The sequence below is a fragment of the Camponotus floridanus genome, unplaced genomic scaffold (genome assembly GCF_003227725.1).
Source record: "Camponotus floridanus strain SB8 unplaced genomic scaffold, Cflo_v7.5 scaffold298, whole genome shotgun sequence".
Taxonomy (NCBI): domain Eukaryota; kingdom Metazoa; phylum Arthropoda; class Insecta; order Hymenoptera; family Formicidae; genus Camponotus; species Camponotus floridanus.
Window position 1 is genome coordinate 43464 of NW_020229434.1, and position 17631 is coordinate 61094.

The 17631-nt window shown below is 28.2% G+C and overlaps 2 protein-coding genes across 4 annotated transcripts in view; one reads left to right on the top strand and one right to left on the bottom strand.

Moving 5' to 3' along the window:
• LOC112638378 (LIRP-like) overlaps nucleotides 1-17631 on the top strand; it is a 44272-nt gene that overhangs the window by 14213 nt on the left and 12428 nt on the right. The window lies entirely within an intron of this gene.
• LOC112638376 (cytochrome P450 4C1-like) lies at nucleotides 9899-16619 on the bottom strand. 3 transcript variants are annotated; one of them, XM_025409957.1, is made up of 13 exons: nucleotides 16425-16619; nucleotides 14932-15152; nucleotides 14558-14667; nucleotides 14188-14278; nucleotides 12821-13006; nucleotides 12520-12613; nucleotides 11733-11835; nucleotides 11453-11552; nucleotides 11107-11213; nucleotides 10949-11017; nucleotides 10583-10751; nucleotides 10217-10396; nucleotides 9899-10157 (listed from the first exon to the last, which is right to left on the bottom strand). In XM_025409957.1, the coding sequence occupies exons 2-13, from the start codon at nucleotides 15083-15085 to the stop codon at nucleotides 9955-9957; spliced, it is 1566 nt and encodes a 521-aa protein (XP_025265742.1). In that variant the 5' UTR covers nucleotides 15086-15152; nucleotides 16425-16619; the 3' UTR covers nucleotides 9899-9954. The 3 variants fall into 3 exon arrangements, with proteins under 3 accessions (XP_025265742.1, XP_025265743.1, XP_025265744.1); XM_025409958.1 differs by lacking the exon at nucleotides 10949-11017; XM_025409959.1 differs by lacking the exons at nucleotides 14558-14667; nucleotides 14932-15152.

Consider the following 17631-nt stretch of genomic DNA (forward strand, 5'->3'; position numbering starts at 1 on the left):
GCGGAATTTTTTATATTCAATGTGTAAAATAAGAAGCAGAGATAAACACACGTGGAAAAATTTTAAACTTTTGAAACTATTTTTTAAATAGAAAGTTCTATATGACTTTTATAAAAATCTTTCTCTCTAATTCATTTAATTCATTAATTCATTAATTTTCTCTCTAATTCATTTAATTCATTAATTCATTAATTTTCTCTTTAATTCATTTATATAATAAGACCGATTTATTACGTGTACAATTTATACTAATTATATCAAATGTACAAATAATAAATATTCACCATCAGGTTGCTCCGCCGATGCAAGATGCCTCTCCCAGACCTCCTCCTCCTCTCATGTTGTTGGCGCGCGATACTTTGACGACACTCCCGCACTCGCGAGCGATATTTTTATATCGCTATTTTCGTTATTTTACGCGCGATACTGAGCGGCACTCCAGCACAATTTCGATGCGGTTAAAAATTTTATATTTGATCGCGCGATGTATATACTTAATATGTATATACCTTTAACGGCACTCCCTAATATGTATATATCTAACGCGACGCGTTGACGAAGCACTTGCCGTCCGCGGCACGTTGACGGCACCGACCGCGAAAGGGTACTTGGCTTCCCATTCAGGCACTTAAGATTTATCATAAATTGAAAAATTTAAGATAAACCTCAAGGCACCATCCAGGTACTAAGCCCTCCTACCGCGACAAGGTGTACCCCATGGGAGGGTTATATTATATTATATATAATTTTATATATAATATAATATATAATTAATTTTGTAATATACTATATAAATTTTAATTCGCAAATATAAACGATAAATAAAAATATAAAAGATAAGAGATAATCTATTATATAAAGCAATGCTCAAAATAATTGTTAGAGAAAGAATTTGATAATATATGGAACGTCTCATATCACTACTTCACTGTTCGAAGGCCACTGAGAAAATGATCGTAGGTCAGAAACATTATCGCGGTAGTTTATATCGCCAAGGTTGACTATATAAAGAGAGAATTTGACAATATATGAAACGTCACTACTTTATTGTTCAAGGTTACTGTGCGAATGATCGTAAGTCATAAAACGTCGTTGAAATATTCTATGAATGATTGTAGATTAAGAAAATTTAAAGCATTGGTCGAAATTTATTCAATTTTAATAAGTATCGTTAGAGAAATTATTATAATAAGCATCAATAATCGAAATATCATAATAAAATTAATTTCTTTATCCTCTTTTAAGTTCCCTTTTTCAATTTTTATTCGCAGTAATTAATGATTGCGATTCGATAAAGATATATCGTTGCGATATATTTTCATGACATTTACCATAAGTTAATTTATTTTTAATATATTTGTCATCGAAATATTTTACGTACTTTAACATATAGTATATATATATATATATATATATATATATATATATATATAATAAGCAATATAGCTATTTTGAAAATAATACATATATAAATAATAATAATAAATAAATAATTTTTATAAGTTACTCACCACATATCTCTCTGACTGCTTCAGGCTCTTTCACTGCTCTCTGAGTGTCCGATACTTTTCCAGATGTCCATCTTTTTTCTTCTTCAGCTTTTACTGTTTCCTCATAGCACTCATATTCACTCGCGAACAAACAATTAATTATATTTAGTCATATACTATAGAAACGATCGCGAAACTTTTGCACGCCACTCCCGATCGCGGAATAATTACGAGAAACGCACATTAATATATCGTATAAGGGATAAAGAAGTACGATTCGCTCTACAATAGTCGTAGCGAATTATATTTCAATACTAATCGCGATCGCGTTTAGGAAAAGAATTCAATAATACGAAGCATTTTGTATCATTACTCTGCCGTTGGAATGCCGTGTGAATAATATAAGGTCGTCTATATATTTATAATTTTTGCCTCTTTTGTTTCAATTTTTATTTGGAATAATGAAGGATCGCGTTTCGATGGATATATCATCGCCATATAGTTTCATGTATAGTTTCATTTATTAAGAGTTAATTAATTGTTAGTTGTAATAGTCATAGCGAATCATATTTTGATATTAATCACGATCGCACTGTTAGAAAAAGAATTCAATTATACGAAGTGTTCCGTATCACTACTTTACTACTGGAATGTCGCCGTGCGAATGATACAAGGGCTTCGCCTATATAAACAATACAGCGCTACGTCATCAAGGCCGAACGTCGTGTTATTGACCTCGCTGCCGAAATATTTTATGCGTACTATGACGTACATATACGATAACTGAATTTATATACAAGTATATTTTTGAAGTCACACACACATGTACACACAGATTAATTATTTATTAAACGATTAATATACATCGCAAGGCTTTCCATTACATTAATTATTCGATTTTGCCATTCGATCGTTTTACTGCGCGTTCTCAGATGAATTATATATATTTAAATCATCACATAATTATATGATAAAGCATCGGACGAAATATTCTTAATTATAAATATTAAAAGAAGAATAATTATTGTTCCTAAGGATTGCAACAAAATGATAATTTATAATTTTGATTCCAGTCACACACATCGATTCTTAATTGCATTCGAGTCTTTTTAATTAAATGAACGCATCACGCGAAATACGTGTTTCGAAATTATATTCTAATTATATTCCAATCGTATAATCGAGTATTTCGAATAATGGAAAGAGCAATGATCAAATCAACTATTTATTAATAATAAAATTGTAACTTACGAATGTATTCCGTTTATTCCGTACGTTAACATCGCGGCGACAATGAATAAACTTTTAAAATAAATAATCAGTATATCGAAACAGTTTTACTGATTTAATTACTGATATAAAAACCGATTCAATTGACCAGTTGGTGAAACGGTTTCAATATACTGGTTATTTTCTTAAGAGAATTGTTATATGAATTGTATATATTACGTTTACATGCGTCACGCTTTCGAACTCAATTCTGACCTCTCGCGGGGAGACTCGAATCATTCATCGAGAATCAATCCTTCAAAACGCAATTGTTTTGTATAATTTTTGCAATTAATGATTATTAATTTGTACGATTTTTATTTACACCCGGCAAATGCCTTTGTTAAGATAGAAGAGAGAAGGAAAACATCGAGGAAAAACATTTTTTTAAATTTTATTTCTATTTTCTTTGAATACAGGGTTTAATACAAAAGTAAATGTAAAATATAAGTAATAAATATAATTCGAAATATAATACAAAATAATTTATTACACGGAATAGTTTATTACACGAAAGTGTCTCTAAATAATAAAATATACGTATAATAAAAAATTTACTAAAAATTTTTACATAATCCAGACTGACTAGCGAAGATTAATTACGCGACATTTATTATTAATAATCGACAAATAGAATAATAGAATTTAATTAGTTTTATATAAATAACATATAAATGTAAATAATCATGATCAAAAGAGTCATTAATAAAATTATTGATTGTTTCTTCGATTGTAAAAGAAAGTATTTGCATTACTGGCGCATTTTATGTAGATTATCAAAGGAAATATTCAAAATGAAAAGATAGAATAAACTTCGAAATCAACAATTAAATTTCTAAATAAATCGCGATTTAAAATTCGCGAGAAAATGCGACGAATAGATAAATCGACAATAATCGGAATATTCGATTGCAGGTACGCGAGTGACATACCGATAATATCCGATAAAAAGAGGAGCGATCTTAGAAATGGAGAACGACTGACATCTCGTTTCTACATCAGATTTCGCAAGATCAATCTGCGAAGAAAAGTTAAGTGATCCATTAAACGTCGGGAGACGCTTTCACTGTAGGAGAGAACGAATCCTAGATCTTCCGGACTATTCTCGATAGCAATGATTTCAGTATTAAATCAAAGACACAATTATCCCTCGTCATTATTTTCAATTCACGAAATTGATATTCACGTCAGAAAACATGTTCTACCATTACTAAGAAATATATTTCATTATTGAAAATTCAATGGATATAACCTTTGTTATTGAAATGTGATTACAAACGATTATATTTATAAATAATAAAATACATGCACATTATTGGAGTATGTGTTAAATGTGCGAACACATAATTTAGACAGGGGTACCGTCTGCGCGCGCGAGACAAATCGAACCCGATACCAGCAAGATTTAAAAAATTTCAATTCGAATAGCGTTCAAAATAAATGAAATAATTTTAAATATATAAATAATTCTAGATTAATTATCTAGATTCTTATTCTTGAAACGTTTAAATTAATAATGTTTTTTTCTTTTAATCAATATCTTACTGATATAGGGGTACCCATTCGATTCGTCTCTAAATTTTTAAGTATTCGCACATTTTATGTAACATTCATGTATAATTACGCGTATATATAATATATCATATTAAAACAATTATAAAATATTTAATATATTATTAAATTATATTAATAAATATAAGCAATAATAATACCGATCCTAATAATGATAGAACATTTTTAATGAAGAAAAAAAAAGGATACATTTCTCCCATCTAAATATATATTATTTAAATTAATTCGATGTTAAAGAAGCATATCGTCGTTGAATTACTACCGAAATCATTGCTTTCGGAAATTTTCAGGAAAACCTGGGATTAATTTCAATCTTACAATAAAAATTCCCAATTTTCAGGAACACCGAACTAGACGTCGCGAATGGATCTCACAAGAACCAGTGAGAAATAATTCTCCATGATGAAAATCGTTTCGACTCCTCGGCGGTACGAGCCACGCAACTTTCATTAACGGAATTTATTTAACGGAAGGGACAACGATAACTCTTTTATTGAAACGACAATCTCGTCTAAGAACGTGAATGAAAAGAACGCGGGAAGAACATGGTGATTTCGCAATCGTAATTTATTAATTTATTTATGAATATTTTCCGATACGAAATTCGTAGTTACAATTATAATTGAAAAAACAAATTATTAAATTTATAATAATTAACTCGCGATTCCATAATATCGAAGGTGATCGTTAAATTTTGCGAAACTAATATTTAATCGTTGACTTATCACATCGAATCTTCACATTCTTATTCGATAATTCTGTATATTTAATTAGCAATATTTGGAAATATTATGTGACGAGAGGGCCAGCGATAAAATTCTTTTGTTAAAACGATAATTTTGTATAAGAACTTGTATTAAAAATTTTAAATTTGATTCGCGCGATGCATATACTTAATACACTGAGGAAAAAATTATCTTAAAATAAAAAAATTTTAGTTAACTCAAGAAAGCTATTTAAAAATCGTGTTATTCTATGATACCGGCAGGACGTTCGTATAATAGCGAAAACACGCGGGCGTGTCCAGGTATGTTACCCGGTATCTCACCTGCCCACACGTGCGCATTCTGCTTTGCCTGCCTTCCTGCTTGGGAGCGCATCGCGCGATATACAAGGAACGTGCGCGCCGATGATGTAAATCGTTGCATTGTCCATTATAACTATCTCTGCGCAGGCAAATAACTTTTACTAACGACGGGATTAATAAAATTGAGATGTCAAGATTAGTCTTGACATCGTCTTCTTGATAATTAAAAATCTTGTCTTGAATTTCTTGAAAAATTATTGGTCTTATCAAGATTATTGATTTTTTAAAAAAAGCTAAAATATATGTGCCCTGAGAAAAATCGTTTGATTGTACCAACAAGACGTATATGATTGAAGGCATTTTGGTTAAATCAAACAAGAATTTCTAGTTATCATGATAAGACTCGATTTTTTATAACTAGAACGTTTAATAGATTTTAATTAATTTATTAATTTATTAATTTTATAAGGATTTGGTTAGTATTTTCTGATTGAATTTATAAAATTTCTTGTTACATTAATTTTTTTACTTGCCTCTAAGCTACTCTTAACTTAACTCGTATTCAATATTTGCCATGAAATGTATATAAAGAGAACTAGTATTAACATTAAATCCAAAGTATATTTCTTTCTCTTACGAGCAATAATGCCAGAAAGAGGACGCTAGCACTCTGATTGTAAGTGTTTGAGTTGCATCCTCTTCTTGCATCACTGTTTATCAGTTTAATTTCTAACAAACTGAATTTAAAATAATTTATTCAATAATCTGGATTGAATTTATCAATAATCGTGTTGGAATTCAAAATATTAAACAGACTTTTCAGATTAGATGGAAAAAATTTTAGACGACTTGGTGCTGGTGAGTTTAATATTATTAACCAGAAAATTTGATAAATTTAACAGGAAGAAATTAATCAGATTCATCTGATAATTCCTACAAGAATTCTGGTTCGTCCATTTTCCAACAGACATACTGCTTGAATCTACCAGAATTTAATTAATGCAACTAAATTTTTTCTCAATGTGTATATTTGTAAATTAAATGTTAAAAAAAAAATGAACTATATTATACGAACTTAAACAAATTTATTTAATAAATAAAAATGTTTATATATTGACAATTTTAAAAACAATTAATACAATAAACAAAATAAACAATAAAAAATTTTACATAAAACTATAGCACATGTACAAAGTTTTTTGGGTGCGTGCGTTTGCATGTAGCCATCTGTATTCTATATGTAATTACCTTTTCATACCAATAACGAATATTTAATAATATAATGTTTTTTGGGAGGTAAATAGAATGACACATAACTAATAATTATTTGAAATAATTATATATTATAAAGATTATATTAAATATTATTTTTTTTAATTGTTTAGTATTAAATAAAAATTGTTAATAAAATCGAGACAAGACAAAATACAAGACGAAATTTTTGCAAAGATTCACTCAAACCAAGATTTATAAATTTTTGAAAATTTTTAATACCAACACAATATTTTTATAAACATTATCTTATCTTAAATCTTGTACAACCCATATATTATTTTCTTTTCTTATTATGCACTAGTTGCCAAAATCGTTGCTCAATAAATACTGAATTACATCGATTATCGGATATTTCGAATTAGACAGACGAGAATTTACATACTTGCGACCAATGTTGGTGGTGCAACCGCACTCCCAAGTCGTGTAAAAGCGGATGACCTCGCGGAGTCATGGACCGCGTTACTTCCGTTGTTTGTTCGCTTCTGTCTCAGGAATTTTTGCGCCGGCAGGTGTGATATTGTTTCTCAAAATCTTCCCTTCCAGGACTAGACAATCGCGCTATCATCGAGGAACGCGTGTCTGTAGAATGCTATGATAAATGAAACCTAACTCTACTCTCTAAAAGTGAATCAGTGAAAATATCACTAATTTAAACAGTAAAATAAGATTTTACTGAGAATCAGTGAGTATTTTAATGATCTTCAATGGAAACGCTTATTTTTTTGTTATTTTATCTTATATCTCACTGATTATGGTCAGTTAAAATAAAATTCACTGTAAAATCAGTAAATTTTACTGTAAAACCAGTAATCGCTAGTTCGTTCATTTACCGCTACAATCGCTATCTCTCTCTCTCGTATTTAATTTTAGTTATAAGAATTATATAAAGTTTGCAAAGAGCGACATTTAAAATTAGAAGTATTACTTCGATTTAATTTCTGATACAAGCCCAATAGAGAGGCTTCAGATATTAAATTACTATTTATTGTTTTTCAGTGATAATACACTGATTCATTTTTAGAGAGTAGGCGCTTCTATCTTCGAAGCGGTGCGCATCATCGTGAATCGAGGATTTATCAGCGTCGACAAGTAATCGTTCACGCAATTACAAAAGATAAAGCGGGCCCTTTCAACAGAGATTTCCGCGCTACGGTTCATATTATAGCGATTACCAACGTCATCGGTATTGCTTCCTGTTGCTGCTTTTAAGAGAATGTCTTATTTATATAATCACAGATAATTATCATTACAGATAATTATCATTACATCATCATAGTAAAAAAGAGCGAGCAATATCTCATGGATTAGATATGCAGACGATTACATCTAAAGCTTGTGTTAAGGATGGACTTGCACTTTCATTTTGTGCTTAAATATCCTGCTCGAATTGAAAACTGATGATTCACTTCCAAGTCACTTGCATAATGTTTCAGTGATTTGTAGTCTTACAAGTTTTTGATTTTGAAAAGGTTAAAAAATAGTCTGATTGATAATGTAAACTAGTTGATTAACTTTTTTATTTAGGGTAATTAATGATAAGAAAATATTGTCATTTTCAAATTTAAGATTAATCCCTAAAGCAAGACCAGACTTTTCTAAAAATATTGATCTATAAATCTATAAATTTATAAATAATGATGAATTAATTTACGTAGAAAACTGAATGCAGAATTATAAAGCTTAATGTTTTTCTTATAAAGTTTTAAATGTTATAAAGATTAATGTTCTTCTGCTTTTCAATTCATTCTAGATAGTTCTATAATTAAATCATTATGCACCTGACGACGAGTTGAAGTGTAATTTGTATTCCGTACGTCGATTGTGTATACACGTATAACGTTTGCTGCACGTGAAAACACGTGTCCATTATAGTAACACAGTGAACCGATTCAGAATCTGGTCCTTGTTTCAGACATGAATTCGATACCGCCAATTCATACAATGAATTCACGCTAATGACTTACGGTCCCTCAAAAGTAGAACAACACGCCAACTTTTCGTACTCTGTCTGACCAATCGATGTCGGTTTTCACTTGTATCATTCATGCGACAAAAAAACGAAAATTTTCTCGAAATAATTCTGTAAGAGTGGTTATTATGCCTCATACTTTTTATTTTGAAGGCCTGTTATTACCCAAAGATTACTATGATTTTAACATTAGTTAAGACTTAACTGACATTTTAGAGTTAGAGAGACAACTTTGTAAATTACGAGTGCCAGCTACACAGACCGAATTCTAATTTATCGATGTCGTATCGGCTGTTACCGATATTTACGTTTCTGCGAAAAATCACCATTTTCCTTCGTTTTCCACGAATTCGCAAAGCTGCGATTTCGCGATTTCGCGATGTAAGTGTAAATCTACGCGACAGATCTGTCTCCCACGAGATTTATGTAAAAAAGGAATACATTTTATAGATGTGTTTTGCAAAAATATCAATATATACCAATATATATGTCATTTAAAATATGCGTTTAATTTAAAACACAGAAAAAAACAAATATAATACAAATAATATTTTATGTGTGAAGGAATTAAATTTAAAGTTGTACGATAATGTGGAGATCTTTCAAAATACACTACATCTTTCAAATGTATAATTAAAACATTTATCACATAAAATTGAAAGTGGACAAAGAAAAAACATAAAAATATTATTTCGTATAACAAAAAAAAATTTAATTTAATTAACTTTGTTGACAAATTTAAACTGCTGCAGATATAAAAATATAATCATAGTATTGTAAATCGATTCAAGTATACGATAATATATTTCGTCGATTAAAATTATTTCGAAGAAAAAGATTCTAGTTACCAAAAAAAAAGTAGAAAACAATTCATTAATCCAAAGAATGAAAACTTGTTACAGCAAATAAAGATGAAAATTAAAACAGCAATCATGATCCACTATGGCGTCCTCTAATCATCGAAATAGATATCTATCAATCTTGACACCTTAACATATGATGCGTGCATTATTTCGAAAAAAAGATATTCATTTTTATCCAGGGCAAAACTCGTGGGAAATGTCCATTGCGTCGATTGAAACTTTCTTTTAATTCTATGAATAAGACTCAAAAAAATAAATGTTTTATTAGCTTTGCACACATATATTTTATGGATAAAGGTTTTTATTGTGATTGCACATGCTAGAGGATCCTTACATACGTTAAATTTGGGTATATAGAGTTCTGATTTATAAGATTTTTTATGTGTATATTTTCATAATTAAACTTAATGTTTACATAATATTTTCCTCATAATTGAACGTATAATATGCATAACAATTTTCTTCGATTTTTCCCACTGCATCATCTTGTTACACTCTTGCAATATCCATGTTATTTTTAAACGGCTGTTTGTATTCGATCGGGATGAATCTTATATGAACCGGATGAGCAGGATGTATTACTAAATCAAGCAATAATCGAATATTTTTTAAGTACTCAACAGGTTCCACGTAAAAATTATGTATCAGAGGAGCTATTATAGCTTTCATCATCAGCAATCCGAGACGTTGACCTACAATTCGAAGTTTAAATTATCGATACGAAAAGAAACGAAAATCGCGATCAATTCACCTATGCAATTTCTCGGTCCTGCGCTGAATGGTATATAAGAATAAGGATGACGATTCTTTATCCTTTCGGGTAAGAATCTGTCCGGATCAAATACATCTGGATTTGGCCAAAAATTGGGATCTCTGTGAACTCCGTAGATATTAAGACCTAAGATCGTTCCAGCGGGTACGATATATGATTCTGAAAATTATTATAAAATTGAAAAATACTAAAATTCACGAAAATAAGCGTTTCTTTGAGAAAAATAAAATATAACAATATTGTATTCTTAAAATACTAATTAATCTTACTTTACACTCAATAATATATACTCCATATTATGTAACATATTCAAAAATATATGCAGCAAAAAGTGACTATAATTACGTAATTTTACAGCATCCCCAGTCTTGCGTAATATGAAAGACGCGCTGGGATACAAACGTAGCGCTTCCTTTAAACATCTGTCTAAATATGATAAATTTTGTAATGACTTCATGTTAAGTTTTCCTCCATTCTCTTGCATCACAGTATCGACTTCAGCCCTCACATGCTCCTGTGTCATCAATAATATAATGAAAATGTATTTCTCAATTCTGATTTTTAGTGCACAGATAAAGATAAATTCTTTATGAATCAAATTTTAATATATCTAGGAAAAATATATCGTAACAAGAACTTAATATCTTTATTACATTGAATAAAAGTCTTAACTTAAATTATATATCGCAATATATTGCGAGAAATAGGTACCTGGATATCTTTATGCTCAGCTAAGAGAAGTAAAGCAAACATTATGCCCGTCGCTGTAGTATCATGACCCTATAACCATCATCATTTGCATATCGTTATATTGTTATACATACTTAGATATCATGTACAAAAAAATAAAAAAGTTTACAGATACATACTGCAAATATGAAAGTGTCAACTTCTTCTCTGATATCCGAATCAGTTAGAGAATTTTCTCGAGATGCCGCTATTAAAAGGTCCAACATGGCTAGCTTATATTTTTTAACTAAAAAAAACATATTAATAATAATTTCACTTTTACACGCCACACTTTCATTATACAATAACAGTTCTTGTTTAAAATTCAAACTCTATTACAAATAATAATGATTTAATTTTACAGCAAACATATGTTGTATTATTACATGTGATTATGTGTTTAATATAAATAATGCAAGCATAATGTACAATATTAAATTAATTGCGCAGCCAAACTTAAATTAGAAGCTCTGATCTCTTACGTACTTCCAAACACGTCGAAATTTTCTGCCTCTTTGTTACTTTCAAGGTTTTTTAAGTATCGGTCATTGGTGCGTTCGTGATAAAGTTTTCTTTCCGCGATGATCTATACAAGTACAATATTTAATTTCTGACAAGAAGTTTTATATTAAACAGCAATGGTATTGTAAATAAGTGCTATTTATAACATAATATTAATATTTACAATAAATAACAAAGATTACGAGATTTATAGTTATTTTACATATAAAAGTGTTGTAAGGTTTAAATTAATGTGATAACGTACTTTTTCCGTAAATCCATGCAATATTTTCAAGACTTTCTTTTGCTTTCTTCCTTGCGGTGATAATGAGAATAATAAATCATTATACAACCAAGGCCTTAATCCTCTAAACCAAAATTAAATAAAATTACATATTTTCAAATGATATAACTTCAATAATGTTGTTTTGTAAAAGTCTTAATTAAAGCCATCATGAAAAAAATCTAATAATCATAGAAAAAAAATAAAAAAAAAATCTAATACTAAACGAAATTCAATAAAATTACATAATTTCAAATGATGATATAATTCCAATAATGTTATTTTGCCTTCATTAAAGCTATCATGAAATTAGTTTAATCTTTAATGACCATAGATTGTAAAGAATATATAAAAAATTTAAATGTATATATGTTACAGAAAAGTAGAATTTGTATTAACAACTTTTTATTTTATCTAAGCTATAGAGTTTTGATCAAAGATAATTTCATTACAAATTTTGAATACATTTATTTTTCTCTTTATTGTTCTGATATTTTTAACATTTTAAAAATTACAAATAATTTTGTAATGAAATATTTAGTGATACACATACAATAGATTTTGATTAAAAATTGTCGACTTGTAAACGAACTGCCGTTTTCACTAAGTTCACCTTTACGTAATTATTCATTAATTAATTTATCTTTCAAAATGTATAATTTAATGTATCACAGTTAATAAATCATAGAAAAAGTTAGAATAAGTTAAAAGATGTGGATTATAAGTTAAAATATGATACAATTATATTCCAATTATATCTATGAATTACCTGTAAATTATTAATTCGTGTATATCGTGAATCGCATTTCGATACTTTTGTTGCACCTCGCCAAATTTTTGCAAAGAAACGCCCATGACAGTTTCTACAAATGCATTTAATTAAAACAGTCGAAGATTATTTACAGGTGAATATCTTGTAGATTGCTTTTTTTTTTAAATATTGAATATTATCTATTTTTCCTTGTTGATTATTGATACTTCGCATACAAACATTATTCTATTTTTATTTGAAGCTATAATCACTTAGAATAAAATTCCTGTATACATAATGCAAAATAAGAATCACTTACCGCATATCGCATTTAACGTATGTTCACTAATAAATGGTAATAAATCTTCTACAACTGTCCCTCCGACATCTTTCAAAGATTTTGTCATGTAATCGCCCTCCTTGATAAAAATATCCCCAAACTTATTTAATATATTAAAATGGAACGCAGGTGTTAACATCTTTCGCCGCGCCCGCCATTTAATCGCTAAAACAGAAACAAGATAACACAAAATTGTGCTATAAAAGAGAAATTGCAAATATCAACGTAAATGTAATTATTATTTTGTAATTAAATCTTTATAAATTGGCAGATAGAAATAAATTATTATAAATATAAATATATAAATATATAATATATAATATAATATATAATATATAATATACATATAATATATATAATATATTTAATAAATAATATGCTATAATATATATATATATATATATATATATATATTACATATAATATATAATATATAAATTAATAATAATTAAGTCTATTACTGATAGTACAATCTATTCGTGGTGGTGTATTTGATTTAACTAAAAAATATCTCTAAAATTACCAGATAAAAATAAATTACTATAAATATCTAAGGTATAATAATAATATAAATATATAAATATATAATATATAATATATAAATTTATATTAATTAAATCTATTACTGATATTAGAATCTATTAGTGATGGTGTTTGATTTAACTAGAATATCTATCTTATCTATTTCTTCATTTATAACCATATATATTGTACATGCATCACAGCGAAATTATTTCTCCTGAAAATTTCTTTTTTATTAATTTTTGTAACAAAGAGATATAAATTTACTATTTAGTATAATATTCTATTAATGTCTTTTATCTTTAATAACAACAACTATAATATTTTTATTTCAAGTTTATATTTAATTCAGACTCGCATACATAGATGACAGTTTATCAGAGCTTTTTTTTACCGTAGTGTAATACTAAAAGTACTTTTAGTGTTGTTCTACACTTTCCGCGAAATCTCGCTTGTAAACAGAAAGCTAATTTTGTAATCAGTCTAATTAATAAAGATTTAATAAAAGGAATCACAGCACAGTGACATCTATGTTTCGCAGTTATCCTGAGTTATATTGTGCACCGCTGCGGATTAAAGATAAAACTAGATATGTAATATATTTAAGTCTAATTGTAACATTTTGTTTGATTTTCTGTGATCTGGCTTGTAAACGAAGTGACGTTTCACAACAAATTGTAATAGAAAAGTATATATGTACTTATACATATATTAACATTATTATATTTTATTATTTTATTATTATATTATATTATATTATATATTATATTATATTATATTATATATATATTATATAATATTTTATTATATTATTATTATATTACCTGTACTAGTGCCGAGACCTGTATTTAACCAAGGATGAAGAACGTTATACAGAAAACTTTTCTCGATGTGCTTAGTGCTGCTTAGTATCGTCTGAAATCATTGGAAACAGAAAAAAATATATATTATTCACTTATTATATCACTGAAATATCTTAGATATACTGATATCTTAGATACACTTTAATGTTAGATACACAAATAATTTATAAATTGTATCTCTATATTTTATTCTAACCTCGATGGAGTATCAATTTGGATTTCAGTTTTTTTAAGAAACACTTTTTATCAGTAAAAATCTTTTTGTAAATCGCAAAACTCTTCAATCTAATTTAATCGTAATGTGTACAGAGAATGAAATTTCTTTTATTACCTCTAAATCATCTGGATGACGGATACCCACTAAATATATATAAAAAAATCCGAATTTAATAATGGGATAATATTCATCAGGTAATTTACAGAAGAGCTTCCATAATTTCTCTGAAAATTATATTATAAACATCAATACACAAATGTTTTGACTAATTTTATTTTCAACATTAATGTGCACTTCTATCCAAATACGTTGAAAACAGATAAAGAATAATAAAGAAAATGAATTGCAAATTGTTATTGCAAAGAAAAGTAATCTACATATAATAAACTTGATAAATATGTTTCAGAAAAAATGATTTATGAATTTTTGCTTCTGACACAGATTTCATTTGTCAATTAATGTAAATAGCTTAGAAATTTTGTATTTACCTGCTGACACATAGCATTGGAGCGCATTGCCAATAATCGGAAAACCCGATGGTCCCGGTATAAGATTAAGAAATTGCCCGTATTTTTTATGATACACATAATAATTATATACCAATAAAATAAACATAGAAGACACCAATATAGTAATGAACATTGTTTCTTAACCGTCCTGATGTTTCTTGACCATTTGATTAAGCTTCTTCCGTTTATTGTTTTTTATTCTTCGTACATATATAAAATGTCATATACAAAATAAATATTTTTTAATATATATAAAAATAGATATTCGATTTTCGACAATATTCATAATTATCTTGATAAATTAAATAAATAACATAATTATAACTTTTAATTATAATATGTAATATAATTATATAAACTATATAATTATTGTTTAATAAATAATATAATTATAACTTATAATTATAATAAATAATATAATTATAACTTATAATTATAATTATAATTATAATAAATAATATAATTATATAAACTATATAATTATTGTTTAAAAGCTTATTTATTTATTTTATTTGTTCTTTTTGTTTATTTAATTATAACGTATTGATTTTGATATCTAATAATATCGTATTAAACATTTTCTCAAAATTAATATAATGTGCATTTTAGAAGATAACAATATGAATATTGTAACATATTATATAATAATTTAATAAAATTATGTGTTAAAATCATATTTCGTTTCACATTAATTATAGTATTAAATTGGGATTTTGCAATAAAATGTTATAAACTTTTATTTTATACAAATTTTATAAAAATTACCGGATAGATTCTATGTGCAACGATCAATGGAAACACATAACTCAAATGATTAATTATAAGATAGAATTATAAAGCTTGTTAAACAGATGCATAAGTTTAACAAAGCTGCATAAACTGATAATAGACATTTGAAGCGTGTATTTATACTGTTTCTCCTCAAGTGCATATTAATAATTAGAACTCAAGCGCATATTAATAATTAGAATTCTTAAGAATCAGGCAATTGAATAATTCATTAATCATTTTAATTAAAGACAAATAATATTTTTATCTTTATAAGAATAGCATAACTTAGGCATAAAAAACCACAAGGCATTGATGTCATATGCAAAAAATTGTTTAAAATATTGAGATAAATTATAAATCAAATAATCAATTACAAATTCTTAACAAGAATTACAAATGCACGCGCAAACGTTTCGATCTATTTCAAATCCTTCTCAATGCTAATCGATGCATTATCGAAAATACAAAAATATATAAATGTAAAGAGAAACAGGTCGCTCGCAAATAATAACATTCGCAAATTTAAATTGTAATGCAAGGTCAACGTTCAAATTAATGAGAAAAGTTGGCGCAGATCAAATATTCGTCAATATATCAATACAATGATAAAGTCGAAATTTGTAATAAAGAAAAATAAATTTATAACGCTCGGATGACAGAATATGGCTATGGATATGCCTAAACGTCGGCATGCTACTCACCAGGTCCCAGCACAGAGATCGTAACTGTGAAGAAAAGAAAGTGTCAAAAAACGATGGTATCCGCGTAAAGGATCGAGAGATACTGCACGCTATCCACATTTGTCTGATGCCAAAAGATTCCTTATTTTGCAAGTTAATAAATCCAAAGCCATAAAAACCGGGATCTGAAAAATAAAATGAGCATAGCAACACGCATCCATGCAAACATATCACAGCAAAAAAGAAGAAAAAATTAATGTGAAATTAATGTGAAACAACAGTAAATTAAAGAGAAATTAATGCAAAATCATTCAGAGAAAATGCATACAAGCAGTAAACAAGCCAGTTAAACGAATGACAGCAAGTAAGCAAGAAAAAGTGTCATTAAGATAGTAAAGTATAAGAGACATTTAACTCACGAGACATACTGAGCACGCAATATTGAAGCGCCCGGCGTGCCGATAACGGTGAGAGGAGAGGGAAGAAATAAAAATTTAGGAACGAATCGTGGAATAATCCTTCTAAGAAACGAAGGATCTTGATGCAAAATTTTTATGTCATTTCATGAAAATTCATGTCTCTCAAGTCTATACTGGGATAAAACTGATAAATATTCAGAAGGTCGATCAATGTTCGATCTGCTCGTCTGCCCCACGTAAGAAGCGGAGCAATTACTGCAGCAAATTTTGTATATCACATTTGAGTGACTTTCTATCGGTAGCGCATCCTTATGCGTTTTTATGAAACGATTCAATTTATTTAACACGACGTAAGCAAGAGATTTATCTAGTTTAGTAGCAATATCCTTAAAATGCTCGGAAACACCTTTAATGTATGGAATCACAAAGAACGAATGAAAGGGAGAGGAGGAAGGACGAGGAGAGGAAGGAGGCACAACACGGTTATGAAAAAGAGACTTAATTCTGTTCGTGATTGTGGAAAAAATGAGATTTGCAGGATAACCATTATTAGAAAGTATCTCAAAAATGAGTCTAAAATTCTTCTCATGAAACCGGGGATGCGATAACTTAAAAATTTTGGCAGTAAGGCCAATAATTACGTCCTTTTTATGTGCTAAAGGATGTTGCGAGAAAAAATTCAAAAATCTCCCGGAAAAAGTGGGTTTCATTTACCAATCAAATTCAATGTGATTGTTGTTAATAATTGTTCTTAATAATAATGGTCTCATCCAAAAAATTAAGTTGATTGTTGTTGGCGATTTCCATAG

Excerpts from the sequence above, each read along its gene's own strand:
- LOC112638376 (XM_025409957.1), bottom strand. The coding sequence starts at position 15,085 with ATGTTCATTACTATATTGGTGTCTTCTATGTTTATTTTATTGGTATAT. Across the intron at positions 14,279-14,557 it reads GTCATCCAGATGATTTAGAG|ACGATACTAAGCAGCACTAA; the intron begins GTAATAAAAGAA and ends CAATGATTTCAG. Across the intron at positions 10,752-10,948 it reads CTGAGCATAAAGATATCCAG|GAGCATGTGAGGGCTGAAGT; the intron begins GTACCTATTTCT and ends TTGATGACACAG.